This window comes from Macrosteles quadrilineatus, unplaced genomic scaffold (assembly GCF_028750875.1).
Source record: "Macrosteles quadrilineatus isolate MER2022 unplaced genomic scaffold, UCM_ALF_1.0 Scaffold_5__1_contigs__length_97177068, whole genome shotgun sequence".
Taxonomy (NCBI): Eukaryota; Metazoa; Arthropoda; class Insecta; order Hemiptera; family Cicadellidae; genus Macrosteles; species Macrosteles quadrilineatus.
The window spans coordinates 93,090,460-93,113,001 of NW_026542598.1; the positions used below are offsets into that span (position 1 = coordinate 93,090,460).

A 22,542-nucleotide genomic window follows, 5' to 3' on the forward strand; every position below is an offset into this window, starting at 1 on the left:
TGAAGTGCTATTCATTTGGAATTATATAATCATTATTTTGAAATCATACTTGCATTATTTATCAAATAAACTACTCTTATCTCCTGTTTCATATTGATAGAAAAGTCACAAATAAACACAAAGCACGGTTAAGTCAAATAGGCCTACTTTCAGTGGAATATATTATAATACTACGCAAGAGTCAACAAAATTCCTATTTCAATAACTTTAGTACTGTAATGTATTAATTTATGCTTTCCAAATACATCGTAATACAGTACAGAACCTTTTGACGACATTAAAGATACAAGCGACCATTTTGTTACAAGACAGGACGTTTATTTGTAGCCTCTCACTGGAGGCTCAAGCACAAAAACTATCTTGACCTTGGAGTTGTTAACCCCCCTTCCCTACAAGTTGCATTGTTTGTTTACTCCGGCGATAAGATAATCAGTTCTATTATGATGTTATAAGTTTGCCGCACAGATAACAAATCAGATCAGATGTGCTCGAGCTACGAACTATGATGACAAACTGACAACAGGCTATGCTATATCTTTTGTGATCAACACAAAATAACTTATTGTTAGTCATATCCTGTGGAGATAAGCGTATGGTTCAGTTCTCATCGCCCAGCGTGGGAGCGGAAATGCCGAGATTCCTAGAAAGCGGCGGTTAAACCGAGCTGCTCTCAAAGCAAAGTCGGTTAAAACAAACTGTATTATTTTACAATCGTAGGCGGATAATCCGATTATCGGTTAATACGAGGTCGGTTAAGAGGGGGTCTACTGTATGCCCTCTTTTGATTCTACAAGTAATGCAACGTCATCGGCAAAAGCTGTGTGCTTATTTTAGACCAAAGGTTTACTCCAGCTTCTATATTTTTGGTGCTTTTTAAGGTTTCTTCTATTACAATATTGCGATACGGTGAAAGTCCATCTCCTGTATAGGGTTTTTTCTTGTCTTTGATCATTGAGGGTTTAATATGCAATCCGGGCTAGGCTGAGGAACCAGCTGATCTTATTCATTAACAACACTATTGTACCATTATTTTAAACTTATCCTCTATACAACTATACATTAAAGTATTTTGTTTGGTAGATATTTTATAAATGTAACATCTAATCTTGGTTAGAAGAAGTATATATCCTTTCTTATGACATTTTTTGCAGGTGAGGAAGCAGGATATTCTGAAGACCACTCAGAAGAGCCTGAAAAACTTAAGGAAGAGGATATTCACACCATGGTGAGATAATAATCTTTATAAATCATAAATATCTTTTTGTCTTTGACTATACAAATGGATTCATCAAAGATGTAATAATAGATAGACCCAGTTGCAGTTTAAAAGCGGTTTCACTCAATTTTTTACTGGATTTATCAACTATTACTATGCCCTTGACCTCTAGGAACTAGATCTTCTCCTGTCAGGGCCGCATTTTGCTGTTCTGCGCCCCTAGGTCTTATGATTATAGGCCTACATTTTACATAGTTTTCAAAAGTAACTTGGTTGTAATTCCAGACTAGTAGTTAGTGCAAGAGTAACAAGATGGGTTCAATACTTGGAATATCTACAAACAGTTTTCTGTTTCGATCGTTTTCTCTTAGAAGCGTTTTATTTTCTTCTTCCCCAACAAAATGCTTTTGCAGTGGAAAGTTTTAAATCTTGCAGTGTAAAGACTTAAGCAGTATTGAGATTGAGGGATCTGGCTACTAAATGCTAGTCATTTTCAGGATTTTATATCCTAGGGTAGAGAACTTTCTATCTAGATGCTTTTCAATCATTATTACACACAACATATTTAATTGTGTGTGATATTTTCCAATTTCTCTCATCTGCCTCTCTTGTATAAGAAACCCCTCATCTTCTGTAACATTTAGAAAGAATTATCATAAGAAATGTTCTAGGTTGAAAAGATCAAAAAGTATACCACACTGTATGACTTGAGAATGGAAGACTTTGATGCAGATGTTGTGGAAGTAATTAAAACATTCTTGACAACTCCAGAAGATTTATTGACAATCTACTACGATGAGGATACACTTCAAGCGGGTCTGACTTTTCCGGACGTAGAAGTTGATGACATTATGTATTTTTTAAAAGAAGAAGACGAGAATGGAGGTTTGAAACAGCTTACACCAGAAACGTTTTCATCATCTATTATATTTGGAACGATGGACTCCCCAGTAGAGGGGTCGCTTTTGAGGGTCTTGGAAACGGTTTTTTGTCCACTTTTCATCAACACAACATCTTGGCCTGATAGTATCCTTTAATACCCATTATTTATCCTATGATTGATCAAAAATTATTATTTAAAATAGAAAAGATTCCTATTTTAAGAGGCTTGTTGTACACGGAAATTACTTAATGGCTATATAAAACGATTTAACGATTAAATGCCTGATCAAATCGACGTTAGTGAGATAATACTTTTGAGTAAGGTAACAATTAATTACTCTTATATCCCTATTAGCACTGTAAATGAAAATCAGAGCAAAAACTCTGTAGTATTTTTTTACTACTACAGAACTTTTTATATTTGTATGAGAAATGTTCATAATGCAACCCAATAAATATTGTGTTATACAAGCCCACTTTTCTGTTAGACTACTTTCATCGGTTATTGTTCCTAAAATGAAACTATCCTAACCATACAATAATCAGATGTCGAAGTAAAATTACCAATACTTACTTACTTACTGCCAAGCTCTTGGTACCCAAGGAGGTACTTTGCCTCGCCAACACACTGCCTCAAAAATTACCAATGTAACTTGTAATGAAACATCTATTTGCATTAGAAAATATCAAACTCTATTAAATGCTACATTTATCATTAGTAAATAAATCAAATTAAATATTTTATTTGGATTAGTTTGTTAGGGGACTGGAACTGAAATGTAATTTAAGTTCATAGAAAAATGCTGCTATGTGCTAAAGTAATTTTTGAATAAGTAGTGTTTGAAAATTTTTTTTCCTAAACCGCTACCTAGGTGTGAAGAATGACTTCTGTTCAAATCTGAACTCGTTCCTGAGTCACCTGACTGACACGAGGTACAAGATAGCAGGTTTGACGGCTCTCTACATTCCGAAAATCGCCACTCGTATGTCCCTGTCTGTGGCTATAAGAGACAGGCGGTTCATCAAACGTATTGAAGGCAAGTGGTTCAGCCAAATACTGTTAGTGATTAACCATTAGAATTAGAAGATGAAAAACTATCCACAAGGTATGTGTTATAAATAAACATTGAATTAAGTCTTCTAAATACAGGGTGTTTTTAAAAGAATGCCGGGATTTTAAACGGTCGTTGCTCGGGGACTATTCAAGATAATTAAACGATTTAAACGTCAAATTGAAGGGAAAAGAACAAAGTTTTTTTCTCACTCTTTGATACAATTCGGAATGATTTGATAAAGTTAAGATTTTTACCAATCTTATATGAGCGTAGGCCTAAAACTGGCAAAGTAAGGACGATTGGCGGGTTTATCTGATGTCTTAACTGAATCTTTTTAGGCACAAAGACGATCTTTTACAGATAACATCATCAAGTGACCAATTTAGGTTTGTTCAACTGAGGACTTCGTCGGGCAATCGATTTTTTCGGACTTCTGGTGCAGAATTGTCGGATTTCTTCGACTATGTGATCATTTGCTTTTAGCCGGCTAGGTGAATGTCTTTTAAAAACACTACGGTGCCACAAAACTCGTTAAACCAGCTTCAAGTTTCTTTATCATCAAGTAGATTTAAATTTAGTTTAATTTAGCAATGGATATAAACTCTGCGAACCACAGATTACAATCTGTGCCTTCTGTTGCGCCGTAAACATCATACTGGCAACTGGCGTCAAGCATATGAGTCACAATAGCGGCCTATCACCCCGCACCTGTTTTGCGCATGCCAATAACATAACTTCCTCCCTTGCTACACGGGAAACAAAACTTAGTTATTTTAGCTTCAATTTGACATATAAAACATTTAGTTGCCTTGAATAGTACCCAAGCAATGATCATTTAAAATCCCGGCATTCTTTTTAAAACACCCTGTATATCTCATATCTCTAAAAGCAAATGGTGGCTGCCCCCCCTGCTTTTGTTTTTGATGGTAATTTTATTTTGCAAAATAAAATAAATTTAAACTGGTTATTTTGTAGAATGAACAATTTTTCACATGCTCATTTGGGCTGTGCCACTGTCCTGTAATCCAGCTACTGTGGATGTGATACTCCCTGGTGTGAATTAAAATTTGCACTAGTGAGTACTACGACTATCCGCAGTACTATCCTGATAATTAGGTTAATTACAAGGCAAAAATGAGGTTCGGATTGCACTTGAACACTGTAGGTCCCTTTGTTGCCATTGGCTATTTGTACTATTAATTAGCAGCTGTATCTAAGGAACATGTCGGCCTTAGTCAATAAAAAGACTACAAGATCGCACCACTCATCCTACACTCATCTCCATTTATATTTGGCTTAAAATATCTACATTCGGATGATCGCCATTTCAGAAAAAAGTATTAAAATAAAGTATTTAAGTACTGGCAATATTGTGAGGTGAAATTTGTTAGTAATGGTGAATACCAGATAGTTTGTAAAAGTTAGTAGATTATTGGATGGGATGGAATAATGTATATGTATTCTGAGTAATTAATTAGTTAATTTTAATTGGGTTTTGATTCTAGACATCGTCATTGAATGGACCTGCCAAATCCAAGTGGCTCTCAATGATCAAGACCAGTCTCGACCTTACAACATGTTCACACCGATTGATGAATTCGAATTCTGGAAATACCGATGTAAGTTTCAACACAAACATGGGTCATTCCATATGAAATCAACCAATAAAAAATTATTTTCAACCTGACCATCTTAGATTTTGATGAAATTTTGCATACTTGTAGTATTTTGAGTCCTGAATCCAAATATGCTTTTTAAAAAAATCTATCTTTTATAGTTTTTATGATATAAATATTTGAAAATGGTAAAAATTGGCGTTTTTTACCGTGCGCGCAAATCTAAAATGTTGTCTAGGATGAGTTCTATTAATCCTATCAAGTTGTACAATGGCTCATTTTAAAGAGGATTCAAATGGCTTTAATCTGATACCAAACTCAACCTACTTTGGTAAAAATTAATTTTTTTTGAAAATTTCAAAATATGTTTTTGAAAAAAAATTTAAGATAGTGTTTTTTGAAAAATTTGAAAATTACATATATTAAAGAATGTAATCTAGTAAGTACATTATAAAAATTTCAAAATGGGATGATAATGGGATCAGCAGTTATGATAAAAATACTTGACTATGGTTCACTGTTTCCAAGCATTTCGGCGCATACAGCGTGTAAGTACTAACCTAAATGTATCATTAAATAAGAGTCTATTAATTATATGATTAAAATTAAAAATATCTGCCTATATTTGAATTATGTATGTCATATTTTGCTATACCGTATATAAGCTAAATCTAGCAAGTAAACAACATTATTCAAGTTAACAGAATTTCCGTCAACCTTTGAACAAATATGGACCAATGGATTTTGGTTCAGGTTCCTCAGTCTTTTCCAGTTAGTTGTGTTGCAACGATTTACTGTAATCAATCTTTAAGTCTGCCTTTTCACTAGGCTGGAGACTCTAGTCAGCCACTAGATCTGTGCAAAATCACATTGTGAAGCACTTTACGTTTACACTATCAGGTTGCAGCGACCCATCTCGACTGTAGCGACTCGGTCTTGAGACAAGAGGAAAGACTGACAAACATAAGTTAGACCTGTGTACCTGTCAAACAAATTACAACTTCTCAAGACGGGGTCGCTACTGCCGAGGTGGGTCGCTGCGACCTGATAGTGTAAACGTAAAGTGCTTCACAATGTGATTTTGCACAGATCTAGTGGCTGACTAGTGTCTCCAGCCTAGTGAAAAGGCAGACTTAAAGATTGATTACAGTAAATCGTTGCAACACAACTGGAAAATACTGAGGAACCTGAGCCAAAACCTATAGGTCCATGTTTGTCTGTCTTTCCTCTGGTGACAAGAGAGAGAGACAAACAAGCATTGATAATTTTGTCACACAATATACTGTGATCAATCTATTTAAATCCTGTAGTAACCTTATTATTGATACATATATAATATTCCATGGTAGCCTAATTATTTAGTTTTGGGGAAATGTCTGCTCATAAGTACCTATAAATAATGTATTCTCACTTTAACAATTAAAATTTTTTTAGTGAAAACTGATTTGTGGATTTAAATACCACAACCCACATACCACATTTCTGTATAACTTCTATTTTTATATGTCAAAAATTAAAAAAAGTTAAGGAGAATTTTCAAAATGTCCATCCGGTTATTTTTTAACTTTGCAAGGGTATTTTTTAAATATCATAGCAGTCAAATAAAGGAATTGGATTATGACTGCTAATAATAACTAAAGCTCAAAACATCTGTTTTCATTAGAAAAATCATTTAAAAAAATAACACTTAAAACTTAAAACCCAAGTATTTTTTTTTTCATGTCCGGGAAATTTTGCTCCAGAACTAAGGGTCGCGACGCCATAAGTAAGGGTCAGCCAATTGGGTAATTTTTTCTTTCTTTTTTTTTAAAGTTATTACTGCTTACAAAGTAATTAAAGCAGGTATTTTCTTAATCCCAGATAAATGGGCTATTCAATTATGGTTTTAAGTCATAAATCATAAACTTACTGGGTTTGCTGTAGACATGGAAGTTTGGACGACTTTTTTTTACTAAAAAATTTCAGTGAAAAATAAGTATTTTTAATTTTTTGCAGAACCATAGTATGCACTATTAAATATTTTTTTTTAGGTAGAGTATTTATCTGGGAATAGAAAATTATAATAAACATTATCATTTAAAGATAAAATTAATATGAAAAAAAATAAAATATGAAAATTGGAAAGTTTGTTCAAAGTAGCCCCCATGTTCAAAGGTTGACGGAAACTCTGTTAACTTGAATAATGTTGTTAATTTGCTAGATTTAGTTTATATTAGAGCAAAATATGACATACATAGTTCAAATATAGGCAGATATTTTTAATTTTAATCATACAGTTAATAGACTCTTATTAAATGATACATTTACGTTAGTACGTACACGCTGTATGCACCAAAACGCTTGGAAACAGTGAACCATAGTCAAGTATTTTTATCATAACTGCTGATCCCATTATCATCCCATTTTGAAATTTTTATAATGTACTTACTAGATTACATTCTTTAACATATGTAATTTTCAAATTTTTCAAAAAACACTATCTTAAATTTTTTTTCAAAAACATATTTTGAAATTTTCAAAAAAAATTAATTTTTACCAAAGTAGGTTGAGTTTGGTATCAGATTAAAGCCATTTGAATCCTCTTTAAAATGAGCCATTGTACAACTTGATAGGACCAATAGAACTCATCCTAGACAACATTTTAGATTTGCGCGCACGGTAAAAAACGCCAATTTTTACCATTTTCAAATATTTATATCATAAAAACTATAAAAGATAGATTTTTTTAAAAAGCATATTTGGATTCAGGACTCAAAATACTACAAGTAAGCAAAATTTCATCAAAATCCAAGATGGTCAGGTTGAGAGCCTTGTTGATTTGATATGGAATGACCCACATGTTTATCAGCTCCAATGATTTTTTATATTAATTTTTCTGTTTTGAATTTCCTTGCAAGTGATATTATTTATTTTGTTTTCTTTACTTGTACCTGATAGCTGTAGGTAATCTCTGCTATTCGTAATTTCAGCTAGGACTAACAAAGTTAATGGAGAGTGTAATTTGCAAAATATAGTCAACTCTGCTTGAACTTGTTTTATTTGTTTATCAAATCGATATGAAATAGAAGCATCATCGAAGCTATTATTGTTAGCGTATAAATTAGCACTTTACCAGAATGCATTTATTGAGTAGGATAATAATATCCTAAATTGTCGTTTATCATGGTTTGTCTTTGCCAGATGAGAACTTGTGGTGTATCAAAGCCCAAATGGAGAGCGAGGACTTGATCGCAATCACTAACATCTTGAAGGCCAACCAATCTGCTCACATTGAGAGATTCCAACAAGTTGTGAGCAACATCGAGGTAATTGGTCTGAATAGCAGGCCTATTGTATTTATTTTGATAAGCTGTTTTTGTGTCTCTACACAAAGTATTACTTTTCCAAAATGTAAAAATCTGAAGCCTTTATTCTACCCAAATCAACCAAAGTGAGACTATTTAATAATAACTCGTTTAGGTTAACATGAGCATCAGAGAATGGGATTAAAAGGTGGTAATGTGTTTAAAGGTGGTCATTACATAATGTTTTTTTTTTTAATGCTTATCAGAAAGCAGACACTGGGCAATGTTTGAAAAACTCACAGTTTGGGACAGGCTACAGATGAGTGGTCACTATATCTATATCTATAAAGAAGAACTATGTATGTACCTTATGAACTCGGAAACCGCTCGACAGATTGTAATGAAACTTTCAGGCATTATTAAGCATTATTCAAGGATGGTTTATGTGAAGTTAGGAGCAGATCCATCAAAAGGGCTCTGTCCCAGAGGGTTTTAAGGGGTCCAATGTCAGACTTTGGAAACTACAATGTTTACGAATAAATATAATTTAAAAGCAGTTGTTTACTTTCGCCAATTAACTCTTGGTTTTTTAGGTTAGGTTAGGTACAAAAAATAATATAATAACTGTTCCTAAGGAAATGTTGTGCAACATAAAGGCTGAAATAAGCTGTCAAACGTATGTCTTTAACCAGAGTAATATTAGTACTGGCCACATTGATACATACAATCTTTATCATGTAACCCTTGTTATCAAACTATTGAACCCCACTGAAACTCTGCACTAATCAGTTAAAACTTGGCATAAATTAATTAAAATTTGATTACAGCAAGCGTTGACTGAAGCCAAGAGCAACGTGGAATACCTTCAGATTCTTGAAGAGCCGTGTAAGGAGCTCGAGCTGGTCGAAACTCCAACCAAAGCTGTAGAACTAATCCCGAAGATACTCTTTCTGATCAGGGTGGTTCATAACCTTTCTCCCTACTATGGTTCTGAGTAAGTCAAGTAGTAAATAAACTATTTGATATTTGCATATATAATGTATAGGTTCCACACAAAAGTTCTGGGAACAACATCTTATAACATTTAAAATTAAAAAAGTTACTAAAAAGTGTTTATAACTCAAAAGGTAATGCAACAAATCATTACAAACAAGTATCGGTAATGTACTTTTTGTAGTAAATATAATTTCCTCCATCATATTGTCGACAGTCCAAAACGAATAAAAAGAAAGTCTTAAATGAGAACATTGGTCAAGTGGTAATTATAGGTCTCTTAGAGGAGAATGCAATGCCATAAAAATCTGAACGCATAAGGTTTATCCTAGCCTAAATGAAACAAACTAATGACAGAAACGAGTTTTATGGCCCGATTTCTTGATTGTTTAGTTTAGCACTGTAGCTCTACTACTTTTGCACACATTACGTATGTGTATGTGAAACTATTTATTTTTGTGTAAAATTTGGATAGTTTGAACAACAAGAGGTAGTCCTTTAAGCTCCTGTCACACGGAGCTGGTTTTCTCGCCGCTAGTAACTAGCAGCTAGAACCAGCAGAAAACCAGCATCGTGTGACTGATTCTCTAGTTGCTAGAAACACTCGCATGAGCTGGTATCTCCAGCCGCTGGAGGTTTTAAACAGTTTAATATTACAAGCGCTTGAAGAGTCACTAGCAGGTCATGTGACCACCCAGCTGTAGTCTCTAGCACCATTCCAGCTCTGTCTGACAGTATCGTGCTAGTTCTCGCATTAAGAAATTGAAATTAAAATTAATTGAACACATTTAAACTAATCAAGAATAAATTTAAACTTTCAATGAAATCTTTTCACGCATTGTCATAATTTTCTCGTTGTTACTATTGCTACATATCACATATGAATTAAATGAATGTGATTTTTTTTTGTTATGAAAGATACAGTCCTTTTGTTATACGCCTACCACAACTTATTTGATTTTAATTAGTTAATTTCCATGCCCGTAGTAGATACAAAATAATAGTGTTTTTATATTTGCCTATTAATATTTTATTTTTTTGTGGCACTTTTTACTTCTATGATGGCTAATCATTGACAAAACACCACTTGTTTCCACTAATCACTAATACCAACTTTTTTTGTTACCTACGGAGTGTGTTGTTACATCCAATTACAACCCCAGACTTGTAAGTTGTAGCGCTAGTTCTCTAGCTTCGTCTGACAGGACTTCTAGCGCACTGGAGAACTAGCAACTAAAGCTGCTGGTTCTCGCAGCGAGAACTAGCTTCTGGAACCAGCTCCGCGTGACAGGGGCTTTTAGTCCAAATTCAGGAGTTCATGGGAACTTCCTGCCAGTCCCCCAACCCCAACACTCATTAACCTCAGCCAAGAAGTTTTGGGCCACTACCTCTGTATTTTTTCTTAAGTACTAAGTACTTCTCCAATCACCATTAACCCATGCAACTAATCTGTATATAGTTGTATATACAAATAGCTGTTGTATCTTCCTTTGCAACGGGAAGTGTCAGCAGAAGAGAATATCATATTTCTTTACATCTACTGTATTAAAGTGTTTTCTACACCAGAAGAAACTGGAAAACATAATTTTTCAATTTGTTTCTAATTTAAACTACACAAGGTGGGATATAGACACCAAAAGCTAGACAATTTGGGCCCCAAAACAGAGGTTTACTGTAGTCTTCTAATGTGATTCATTATACTTATATTGGCTTAGATAAAATGATAAAATATTCATGATAAGGTAATTTAATGTTTCAAATAAAAACTGTCTTTGTATTGCAGCAAAAAGATGGTGGCACTCTGCATGGGTCTTAGCAATCAGCTGATAGCTCTGTGTACAAAATACGTGGACATGAATGTTGTGTTCAGTGGCCGGTCTCGGGCAGCCATTGCTATGTTCAGGACTTGCATCACAGCTTGTCAGGTCTACAAGATGATTTATCACAGGGTAACCGACTCACAAAGTTTATAATTTGCTTGTTCCAACTATCCACATTTAGTTTTATGGTCAGTTTTTCCTCCATACCATTTATTATCAATATTACTGATAGGTTTACAATATTTCCAGTGGCGGCTCTAGGACCTAGTCTAGAGGGGGGCTCCGGGGGGTTTTGGGGGTGTGGAGCACCCCCCAACAAAAGAGGGGGGTCCGGGAAAAAATTTTAAATTTTTAAAGCCGTTTGGTGACTTTCTGAAGCAATTTTAACGCCTAAAACTGTGTCCAATAATAGTCCAAAAACTCCCATTTCACCTGTTGTTTGTCATGCATGAGCAAATAGACATAAGTAGAGTAAAGTAAAGTATATTTTTTAAATAGTTTTTACCAATTTATTTAATAGATCAGATTTATTATCCTAATAGAACTAGGCCTATATTAAATATGAATAGATATTGCAAAACATAACAATTAATCCTCTATTGTGGTTTCTATTTCATAATTCAACTTTTTAAACCTAGTTTTAATTTGTACTGCTCAATTTCGGAATTTTGGGGGAGGGGTTTGACCCTCTAACCCCCCTCCCTGCCTACGGCCTTGTAAAATGGGACTACACTGTATTGAAAATATAACTAACAATTGATAATTTAATAGTAAAAAATCCACGGCAATAATGAGTAGATAACCAAACGGTAAGGCCTGACATTGATTGAATTGTATAATTTAAACACCCACGGCAATAACGAATAGAAAACCAAACCATGAGGGTAAGGCTTGACTAATTGTATTGTATATTAAAACATCCACGGCAATATGAGTAGAAAACCATACCATGAGGATAAGGCCTAACTTTAATTGTACTGTTTGAATGTGAAATCCATCCTCCTTTCTTTCTGCCCGGCGAAGTGATCTATTACTTTTTCGTTGAAGTTTAAAGTTGACAACAGCTTTTTTTCGATAGAACACATAGCAAGCGCACTTAATCTGTCTTGTTTCATGGTACTCCAGGTAAACGTTTTAATTCGTTTCAAAGTAGAGAAACAACGTTCACTTTCCGAAGTAGTCATAGGTATTGTGCTTATGATTTTTAAAAGTTTGATTGACTCTGGAAGCACATCTTTGAGGTTGTTGTCATAGACAAAGTTGAGTAGTCTTAATGACCCTGTGGCCGTTGAAAAATCATCCCTATTGTAAATAACATTTAACTCCTGTTTCAATTCAGTTTTATTTAGGCTAAATAGTTCCGCAGCAGCGTGTAACTCTTTTTCGGGAAACTTGGTTTTAAACTCCCCAAACAAACTTGGCTGAAACAGTTTTGCCGCGGACAAATGATTTACAAACGTAAAACGGTCATCAATTCCCGACGTAATTATGTCACACACTTCCTTTGCGACGACGCGTTTTTGATCGTCGTGTCTTCTCCGCTTTTTGCTCGATTCGGGTTCACTATCTCTCGGTTGATCTAACATGGTCGAGTTTCTTACGCGATCTACCACAGTTTTGAAATCGCCGACAAACTTAAACGCCTTGACGCAATCAATTGTTGTTTGCTGCAGTTGGTTGTACAGAATGTCACTGTGGGGCAGTATTTGATTGAAAAAGTCCAGCCAGAAAATAAAGTCTTCGTCTTTTAGAATACTTCTTAGGCCAACAGCTTTATTTATTGTGGCATAGTCATTGGTGTCATCGTCGAGTATGTAACTTAAACATTCCTCCAACTCTCTTTGATAATTAAAAATTGTGCTTACAATTCTGGATTTAAAATTCCACCGAGTACCTGAGCTTTTTGGAATACGACGTTTTACTATCTCATCGAGAACTGCAGTTCTCTTTGTTGACTGGGAAAAGAATGATGAAAACCCCTCGATATTACTGAAGAATATCTTAACCTGCTTAATTTGTGTAGCACTGCGTTCAATGATTAAGTTTAATTGATGTGCGTAACAGTGGACAAAATTTGTATTCTTATATTTAGATTTTACACGAGCTTGTACTCCCGTGTGTTGGCCACTCATTACGGAAGCCCCATCGTAGCTCTGGGCAATGACTTTATCAGGAGTTTTGTCGAGGTTTAATTGCTCTAATACTTCAAAAATTGTTTCGCTAACTGATTCTGCATCATGGCTTTTTGGTCTAATAAAAGTGATAAATCGCTCGTGAATCGTGCCATTCAGCTCGTACCTAATAACAAATACTAGTTGGGATAAAGTGGCACAGTCTGTTGTTTCGTCGGCTTCAATAGCAACATAGTCGGTTTGTGTCAATTCGTCACGAATCATTTGCAGACAAACGTAATATATTGAGTCCAATAACTCGTTCTGTATGGTTTTAGACAGACCCAAAAACACTCGGTTATTTGTTTGATTTATGTGCTGTTGCAATGTTACATCCAGCTCCGCCATAAGGTTAACCAAACCACGAAATATGCCAGGATTTTTTGAATTTTCGCGTTCATCATGTCCTCGTAATGCTAATTCAAACGCTCCACAAAATTTAATTGCATCAATTAGCTTACTTAGAATGTATCGATTTTTCGAAACATCTTCATTTTGTTTTTGTATTTTTAACCTATATGCATTGTCCAATTGGCATCTAATATCAACTTTACCTAAAACAGCATATTCTATTGACGCATTTATGTGTTTTTCACTTGTTTTGTGTTTTTTTACTTTTTCCAGTAGATGTTTAAGGTCTGAAATGCCGTCTACAGTCCATGCTCTATCTTGAAACCCCATGACCAAACAAGTGTAGCAGAAAAATGAATTTTTAATAGAACAACCACATAGCCAATCTGCATGATTGTACATATGTGGCGAAAATTTTCGTGTGAAGCTATTCTTATTCTTTGAACTGTTTTGAATTTGGTTTATGTTCATGAAAGGTCTAGGAGGTCCTAATTTTTTCAAAGAAATTCTGTGGTCAATATTTTTGATCCCTTCATTGATAATCAGGCTAACTTCGTTAGTGACGTTAGCCGTCGACGACAACGAAATGCCGCCGTCCATTATTATTTAGATTTAGGCCTTCAACCCACGGCAAATTTACCCGTAATAACTTATTAAGACTAATAATAAGTATCTATAACTAAAATTGTCCGAGTCACTTTACCTATGGTTAGTTTACTTAGTTTTCGGGTTGATTAGGTTAGCCTATACTAAAACTACAGACGTAACTTATTGACTCAAAGATACCAACTAACTAACTCAATCAATTAAGTATAACTATTAATAATTTCTACTTAGCTCTTTCAATCTTCAACAAACTACCGCTGCCTTACGCCTCCATCACTATCACTAAACACTATTGATCACAAAACAACAGGTCGTTTGGCACTAAACTATAACTGAACTGTGGTCATGGACATGGAAAGAAGTGAGGTTAGTTAATGTTTATGGTAGTGACAGTGTGGATGATGGCTCCAGCGCTGCCAACATGGTTCTTCCTATCCTAATCGTGTGTGATGCAGAATTATCCAGTTTAGGGTGGCTGCCCTGATTTATGGATGCGCGCGCAGCTTTGGACTCTGCCCCAGAGTCCCTATTGTAAAGCATTGGAATGACGTCACGGCACCCTCAGCGCTGTTAGGTGTTTCTACCATAAGACTACATGCATTGAGTTTGGGACGGAGGTTGCCGCCGTCCGCAATCCACATTATGAAAGCGACTATCGCAAAACAGTCATTACTGGATTCAAAATTTAAAACTATTTCATTTCATATTATTATCATATTGATTAAGTAGTCGTAAGTAATTGTAATTTAATTTTAATTACGACATATTATTTTTTTATTACATAAATAAAAAAAATATTGATTTCTGTATTGTTGGGAGGGCGGCGTCCGAGAGTCCTTATGGGCTAGCCGCTACTGAATATTTCCCAATTCTAATGGCAGCTCTTGTCACATCTAGGAATTTAAATGTTGTTCTAGCTATTCCAAACCATATTTAGTCCCAAACCAATATAATTATTGAATTGCCACTGTAGTTTGCTATTCACAGTATCCAAAAACCACATAACTTAAGAAAAAAATTAAATAATTAAATGCGCTAATAATCTTTTGAGTTACTAATGCTGATGAAGACTGATTGTTCTGATGTCCGTTAATGTACATTAATTTGTTCAGATATAACTAAAACTACAGTGGAAATGTATGTTTATTTTAGCTGTATACTTTAAAAGAAATGTTAACGAAAATGCAAGTTTTCTGCCAAGACCTAAGATGTTCTAGTGTTACCAACACACTGTAGCTAAAAACCTGAATTTTGTATGGTTTTTAGCTACTAGTCAAGTACGATAAGAAGTTTAAACATGTACAAAAAAGGATTACTTAAACTACTTGTGAGTTCTGCTTTTCACTTATCATGGTTTTATGTTTTGATTTTCTACTTTTAGGCGAGCACTTGTATGGAGAACACCGGAGGTTCAAAAACCAGTGAACAGATAAAAGATAATCCACAAGTTTTCAACAAAGTGGATACTTTTGTGCAGAGGTGTCAAGACATGGTTGAGGTGTGTGAAGCTATGGCAGTGTTTGGAAGGTAAAGCACATCTACAGCTACATGCCTTTCACTGAAAAAATTCAATCTTAATCTTTCATGTTTTCCCCCAATGGGGAACAAGCTCATTGGTGGCATCTTAACACCTTTGTTTCCCCTTTGAAGACGATTATTCCCATGATTGAAGTTTTTCTATTCTGATAGTTTTTCTTGTATAAAATTTTTATTTCAATCAAAACATTTCCTTACTTCCTGAATATTTCTAATTGGGCCTATATGTATCAATCAAACAATTTTCTAATTATTTGTACAGTATTTAGGAACACTTGCTTCATTTTTACGATTATGGATTTTCAAGTGATTATTTTTTTAAATATTAAATATTATTTTTCTTTAATAAAATCACATTTTGTACTTCTTGTTTATCAGCGCCCAAACCAAATAGCTCTAATGAAAAACTAATTTCAGGATGGATGAAACCATTGAGATTCCCAAACCATCGTTTGCTTTGACTCGAGGTGCTGAGTTTGAAGCAGTTTGCGACGCTATTGAATCAAAGTTCAAATCCAGTTTGCAGAAAATAGAGAATGACCAAGACTCTATTTTTGACGTAAACTCGTCAAATTGGTATGAGAGTATCTTGCAGTAAGTACTATTGTGTTTTATTAAACTTAAAATACTGATAGTGTCTGCTGGTGATTATTCACCTTAATAGCCTTTAATATTGTTGTTGAAACTGGGTCAATAAGTAATTGATTATTCAAATTTTTGAATCAGTAAACATTGAATACTATCTAAAAATAGGTGCTTTTTTACCTTTGTCAACAGCCCAAACTTTAAATAGAATAATAATCTAAAAAACATATTATTTTTAAGATTCCGAAGAGAAATGAAAGAGTTGGAAGTGATGGTAGAAAATCTCCTGGCAGAAGTGTTTGAGACTATTACCAGCGTTACAGAAGGTATTGACGTGCTGCAGAATATGTATCAGTACTCAAAACGCAAAGATCTTGCCACCGAGTTTGAAAAGAGAACGATCAAGGTACTGCAGTACTATCAGTTATTTGAATTTTGAAAATTACTTTGCCAAACTTTATCTCAAGAGTTGATTAGTTTCATAGACAGTTTTAAAATGTAAATCACTTTTAAAACACAACAATGATTGGACAAATATTCTGTGACACTTTTGTTTTATGTTAATGAGTGTGTATTACGGGTTTGAATAATAAATATTTTTACAAAAAAAAGTTGTTTACGACTGCCTTAATCACCATTGTACAAGTTTTTGGAAATGTAAACAAAAAGACATCTAAAAACACTTCAAAGCATAGAATATAACTACACTGATACTGTTCAATTCAAGACGGTAGACATATTCATAAGATAGGTACTAGTAAGTGGTGATCGATTTTGATTGGATACTCCATCATCAGACCCAACTAGGAGAAAGTTGCTTGGCCTGAGACATCATTGGTTGGTATTTAGTACCATATGTTTGTGACGGTGGTAGGTGTTCAAGCTGTTTGCCACCGAGATACAAGAAACGCGCAAGGAACTGGTGGAAGATAAGCGTCAACATCCAATGGGCCTGCCGAGGTACGCTGGCCGAGCACTCACGGCCGTCCTCAAGAAGAAACGACTCAAGTCCATCATGAGAGTGAGTTGGAGCCAGACTGTCAAATTATTTTGGTGTTATTTAAATCGTACATTTTAGAGGTGTGCGGATAGTGAAATTTCATTTCGGATCGGATTCGGATCGGATAGTTGAGGCTCGGTTCGGATCGGATCGGATATTGGGAGGTTCGGATTCGGATATTTTCGCATTCGGATAGTTCGGCGCGGTTAATAATAAGCTGCATATGTATTTTTAACCTACAAAACAATGTAAAGCTGTGTAAATAAACTTAAATGACGATTTTGAACTATAGAATTTCAAATTAGCCAAGTCCACAGTTTTCTCTCTCTTGAAAATCACAATTCACAACATTTATTTTCAAAAGTTGGTTGCTTGAATTAAGTACACTAGCAGCCGAAATCTTCACAAACACCTTAGCTCAGCAGGACTGGTGTCAAACGTTTGGGCTTGTTTACTTGAGGTTATGATTTATCTTGTTTCCTGGTTCTCACAAGCCAAGGAGTTCGATCTCAAGTTTATTTTCACATTGTATTTCCTTACGTTTTTGGAACGGATTATTGGGCTTAAGTGGCATTTTGTGGGTTTTGCCAAGTGTAGAATCACTAATGCACTAAATTGGCTCTAGCTCACGATTTGATGTTGGGCAATTAGACTTTATAACTGTGTAAAAGGTGTGTATCCCTGAATTTATAAATTGCATTCTACACATATTCACTGCCAAACATAATTCAGTAGAACCTTGATGAACCGAGAATTACACTAGCCTAGACATAACTTCATTACCCCAAGTAAAATACCAAGATAATCTTTATAATTGTATTTGAATCGTATAATCTTAGTTTGTTAAAAATGGATTGTATGTTCAACAATAATTGCAGTCCATTATTGTTAAGCAGTATGGTCCCGATTTTGAAACATCACAGTTCATTTGACAAAATTATAATTGAATCAGCCCAATGTCAAGTCACGCGCGCTTGTGCAATAGTTTGTTTACAAGCTTTCTCCAGACCACGGGGGAGGGGAGGGGAGGGTCTGATAAGCCGTCTATTGTTCACCCCCAAGAAGGTCCGACCCTCATTAGTGCCGCTCGGCTGCACTCAAGTGTTTTACCCCCTGCTGTGCGCTATGTCATAAAAGCTGATAACGACGTTGAATGCGTGATAAGGGAAACCCAAGAAATAGAAGAACAAAGAGAAAGAATAATGACGTTGTTATCTTTATTCCCTTTTTACAATTTCCGTTATTTTTTGTTATCTTTATGTAAGATTTTATGATTTTGTTTTATAGGTTTATAAAATAATTCTTTTTAACTACGGGAATATAAATTTATAATTTATCAACGTGCTTCTCTTCTGAAACAGCAATGCCGGATGCATAATAAAGGTCAATGACCTAAAATATCACGATTGTGCAATATTGTATTTTGATGTTGAAATTAAAATCACGACAAAAGTTTGTATATATCCATGGTCCCTATCGTTTAATAATTTAATATGTACACAATAAATGCTAAATAATCGTGGTTAGTTCTAACTTTATTTTTTATTATTCAAAGTTTCTACACAGTAAGACAATCCAAAGTCAAACCGGGCAATGAATGCCCAAAAAACAACGTATCTTGTCCTGTGATTGGAATACCACTCGCCGGCCAGTCCTTTCGGTTTAGGGAAGTAGTGCAAGTCTATATATAGCTTCAAGGTCTTACCCACCCCTTCCCCCTCCGGTCCTACTTGACTCACTACCCGCGCTCCTTTCGAGGTTATTGCCCAACCCCTCCCACCCTTCTATTGTGTTGCCTTTCTATTGTTTCTATTCTGACTTTTTTTCGGGAAACATTTAATCTATTGTTTACGTAACATCACAGTAGTAGGCTAGATTTTTCTACTTTGAAACAGTACCGGTACTGTAAAAAAACTATTACGCAGCGCCCCTAGTATCAGGAGCAAGACAAGTACGAGTTGACTTTCATTTGACCATGGTAGTTCTTTTCTGCTTTATGTCTGTTCGTTCCAGACGAATCTAATCGTAAAGCAAAACAGCCGATAACGACTAAACTAGTTATCAGTATTGCATCATACGGCTTCTTTGCCGTTTGCTGTTAGGTCGTTGGAAACGTATTGCTGTAATTTTGTCCTGGGAAACTAATGGTGGTTATGGAGGTTTTCTGTCCAAAACGTCAAAATATATTGTCTATCCGAAAAAGTCGGATATATAACGGATAGTGTCGGATATCGAATTTGGGCTCGGTTCGGATACGGATATCCGAACCGAACCGAATCCGACCCGATTTTTCGGATATCCGCACACCTCTAGTACATTTGTAAGTTTTTGGTAAGGGGAGGTTCCAAATCCTGGTCTGGTTACTGTCTAACCCCATTGACAGCCAGATGACAAATAGCATGTTGGTCTGGTAACAATCTAGCTTAGGATCAAACCAGTGATCAACTAGACAATTTATAGTAGTAGAAGTTACAATAGAGAGAATCACCACTTTTAGAATGTGTTAAGTCTCAATATTAAAGATAAATAAACGTACCTTACCTCATTGTGAAAAATTTCCTCCTGTAGGAAAGAAAAGAAGCTATTGTTGTAGGTGGCACGGTAAACACCTAGACCAAGGACCAGTTTACTTTTTTGTTTTGATGGCTTCGGAGGACAAAAACAGTATTCATTCAAATTAGTATATATGTTTTTCAGACGGTCAATGAAGCACAGTGGCTCAAATATTGCCAGATCGAGGAAGATGTAAGGAACCAATATAAGAAACTGATGGCTTCTCTAAAGGAAACTGTCCTCTCCCACCACAGGTATCCTACAACCTTTGACACACACTTAGTAATGAATTCCATCTCCATACAGTAGACCCGGGACCGGACCTAGGTCGGATAACTCAAAAGATCGGTTAAAACGGGCAATCCCTAACATAACAAAATTAATTGCTTGTAATTGATTATATAATCACATCATTATTTTGAAGTAGTACTTGTATTGTTTTTTTTGTAAAATTTTTTCGTATTGATAGAAAAATCACAAATGAGCACGAATCACTGTTAAGTCAAATTCTTTAAGTGGAATAAATTATAGTTGTAGGCAGGAGTCAATAAAAATTCTTATTTTAATAACTTTATTACCGTAATATTAATTGATGCTTTCCAAATCTATCGTAATACAGTACAGAACTTTTCGTCGAAATTAAAGATATTATCAACCATTTTGTTACGAGACAGGATGTTTATTTATAGCCTCTCACTGGAGGCTCGAGTCACAAAAACTATCTTCACCTTGGAGTCATCGTCAACCCCCCTCCCCTGCCCTCCCTACAAGTTGCATTGTTTTTACTCTAGCGAAAAGATAATTCTAGATTATATTACAAAAATAGCTGCTGTTTCAGAAACATGCAAAATAACTTATTCTTAGTCACATCTTGTGGGAAAGGCGTATGGTTCCCATCCCCAAACATGGGAGTAGAAATGCCGAGATTCCTAGAAAGCAGCGGTTAAACTGAACTGTGTCAAAGCAAGGTCGGTTAAAACAAACCATAATATTTTAGGATCGAGGGTGGATAATCCGATTATTGGTTGAGGGGTCTCCTGTATTATTATTTAAAATAATTAACAATCAATCTCTTTAGCTTTTGTGAAGATGTATTTTTGTGTTTAGTTTTCAGAAGAATTCAGAAATGAGCATATCAATTCTTACCTATTCACCTAATATGTCAGACATTTGTATTTCGTGTTTTGGATAAAAATTGTAAAATTTTGCTGACAATTTCCTTGTTAATTTACTAATCAGACAAATTGAGCTTGTATAGAGTAAGTGTTCGATACCTATGTATGTGTTGGTTGCAGACGCTGGATGAGTTTCACTTCTCCCAACATATCTCGCAGATTCATGAGATCGCTTCTCACCTGGTCCACCAAACGTCCAGGACTGCTGGAAGTCAATATTGACAGGTTTGTTTAATTTTAATCAGAGTAAACATATTTTTTATATAAAAAATGTTAAAAATGTCAATATTTTATTTGAGCTGACAAACAATTTAGTTGTAAACCCTATGGCCTTCGTAATAGTGTTTGACATAATTTTCCATTGGTTTTTGGATAAATTTAGGCCTGGTCTTAATTAACTTAATCTTAGTTAACATGTAACTTATGTTACTGAAACCCTTGCAATCAATATACCGGGTGTCCAGCCTAAAGTTTTCCAATAGCTAACTTTTTAATTTTAAATCTGACAAACAACTTCTTATGGGGGACTTCCCTTTATTTTTTATTCTGCATTTTGGGGTGATTTCGAAATTTTTCTAAATGGCCGCCATTTTCCAATATGGCGGACAACTTTGTTTTTTCTTATGGAACACAAACCTGTACCTGTATTTTATGGTGTTTTTGGATACTACAGGTTATTTTAAGACATTTTTGTTCTTAGGTATTTTTTCATAAAACCAATGGTTAAGGAGATATGAACGGTTAAAGTTTATTTTCCGCCATAAGAAATGCCTTAAGTTTTCCAAGAAGAGTTTGCTATATATATATATATATATATATACAAACTCTTCCCATTAATGTATAATAAAATGTGATGAGTAATTTTTTTATTTCAAGCGATTTTAGTGACATGCTACAAAATGGGTCGCAATTACCTAGTTAGCAACGGGACAAGAGTTGCTACTATGACGCATTTAACTTTAAGAATTTTACCATTAAAATTATTTAATTGTTTCCAGGAAACTACTGAAGACTCTTGAGGAAGCCAAGTTGTGGATTCAAATGGAATTTCGTGTTCCTGCTCATGTAGACATGGTTTTGGAGAAACACAACGAACTTCTGCTGCTCTACAGGAGTGTGGAGGCTGTGATGATGGACTACAATAGGATCATATCTGGTGAGAGCTAAAAGTCATTAACCATCCCCCCCCCCACCAACATATTCAAAATCAAAACAAAATCAAAATCTGGACCTTTTCCGTTAATTCACTACCACTAGTGGAATGTGGTTAGGTAAGTTGTTTTTTCTAACTCTATACTCAAGTTTAATGATCACTTTTGCTACATTAATTTTCTTGTGTATGAAAGTAAATTTCTCTTCCCTCCAATTTGCTCTCAAGTAAATATTACAGAGGTATCCTTTGGGTGGTCATAGGAAGTTGCATTTTATAATTTTTGGAAATGTTGAGTGTTCCCAAAAAAAGGAGGATTCTGGGGCCAACTTAAAAATGTTAAATGCAAATCCCCTTCAAGTGACACCTCATTTTGAAGTGCTTACAAAAACTTAACAAATGGTGAAAACCAGAATTTCCAATCGTTTCTCTAACCAAAATGGTAGCTAATTTCACCATTACATTGATATTTCTTATCTTTTTAATGTGTAACTTTCATTACATTTGACGGGCTACAACTTTGGATAGAGAAGAGATAGCAAACTCTAG

The 22,542-nt window shown here is 35.0% G+C and overlaps 3 protein-coding genes across 3 annotated transcripts in view; all 3 read left to right on the forward strand.

Moving 5' to 3' along the window:
- The first annotated feature begins 1,167 nt into the window (after positions 1–1,167).
- On the forward strand, positions 1,168–3,176 carry LOC128995799 (dynein axonemal heavy chain 2-like). Its single transcript, XM_054420818.1, has 3 exons — positions 1,168–1,225; positions 1,888–2,242; positions 2,971–3,176. The coding sequence occupies exons 1-3, from the start codon at positions 1,223–1,225 to the stop codon at positions 3,174–3,176; spliced, it is 564 nt and encodes a 187-aa protein (XP_054276793.1). The 5' UTR covers positions 1,168–1,222.
- A 9-nt stretch (positions 3,177–3,185) lies between these two features.
- On the forward strand, positions 3,186–16,128 carry LOC128995800 (uncharacterized). The gene is made up of 7 exons (XM_054420819.1): positions 3,186–3,204; positions 4,659–4,772; positions 7,950–8,074; positions 8,881–9,047; positions 10,830–10,995; positions 15,376–15,521; positions 15,948–16,128. The coding sequence occupies exons 1-7, from the start codon at positions 3,186–3,188 to the stop codon at positions 16,126–16,128; spliced, it is 918 nt and encodes a 305-aa protein (XP_054276794.1).
- LOC128994003 (dynein axonemal heavy chain 2) overlaps positions 16,011–22,542 on the forward strand; it is an 85,834-nt gene continuing 79,302 nt past the window's right edge. Inside the window, exons 1-6 of the mRNA XM_054418190.1 lie at positions 16,011–16,124; positions 16,356–16,521; positions 16,990–17,136; positions 19,813–19,922; positions 20,964–21,068; positions 21,842–21,999. Coding sequence (XP_054274165.1) covers positions 16,369–16,521; positions 16,990–17,136; positions 19,813–19,922; positions 20,964–21,068; positions 21,842–21,999 — 673 coding nt within the window. The 5' untranslated portion in view covers positions 16,011–16,124; positions 16,356–16,368. The remainder of the gene's footprint in view (positions 16,125–16,355; positions 16,522–16,989; positions 17,137–19,812; positions 19,923–20,963; positions 21,069–21,841; positions 22,000–22,542) is intronic.

Excerpts from the sequence above, each read along its gene's own strand:
- LOC128995799 (XM_054420818.1), top strand. Across the intron at positions 2,243-2,970 it reads CACAACATCTTGGCCTGATA|GTGTGAAGAATGACTTCTGT; the intron begins GTATCCTTTAAT and ends ACCGCTACCTAG.
- LOC128995800 (XM_054420819.1), top strand. Across the intron at positions 4,773-7,949 it reads CGAATTCTGGAAATACCGAT|ATGAGAACTTGTGGTGTATC; the intron begins GTAAGTTTCAAC and ends TGTCTTTGCCAG. Across the intron at positions 15,522-15,947 it reads GCTATGGCAGTGTTTGGAAG|GATGGATGAAACCATTGAGA; the intron begins GTAAAGCACATC and ends AACTAATTTCAG.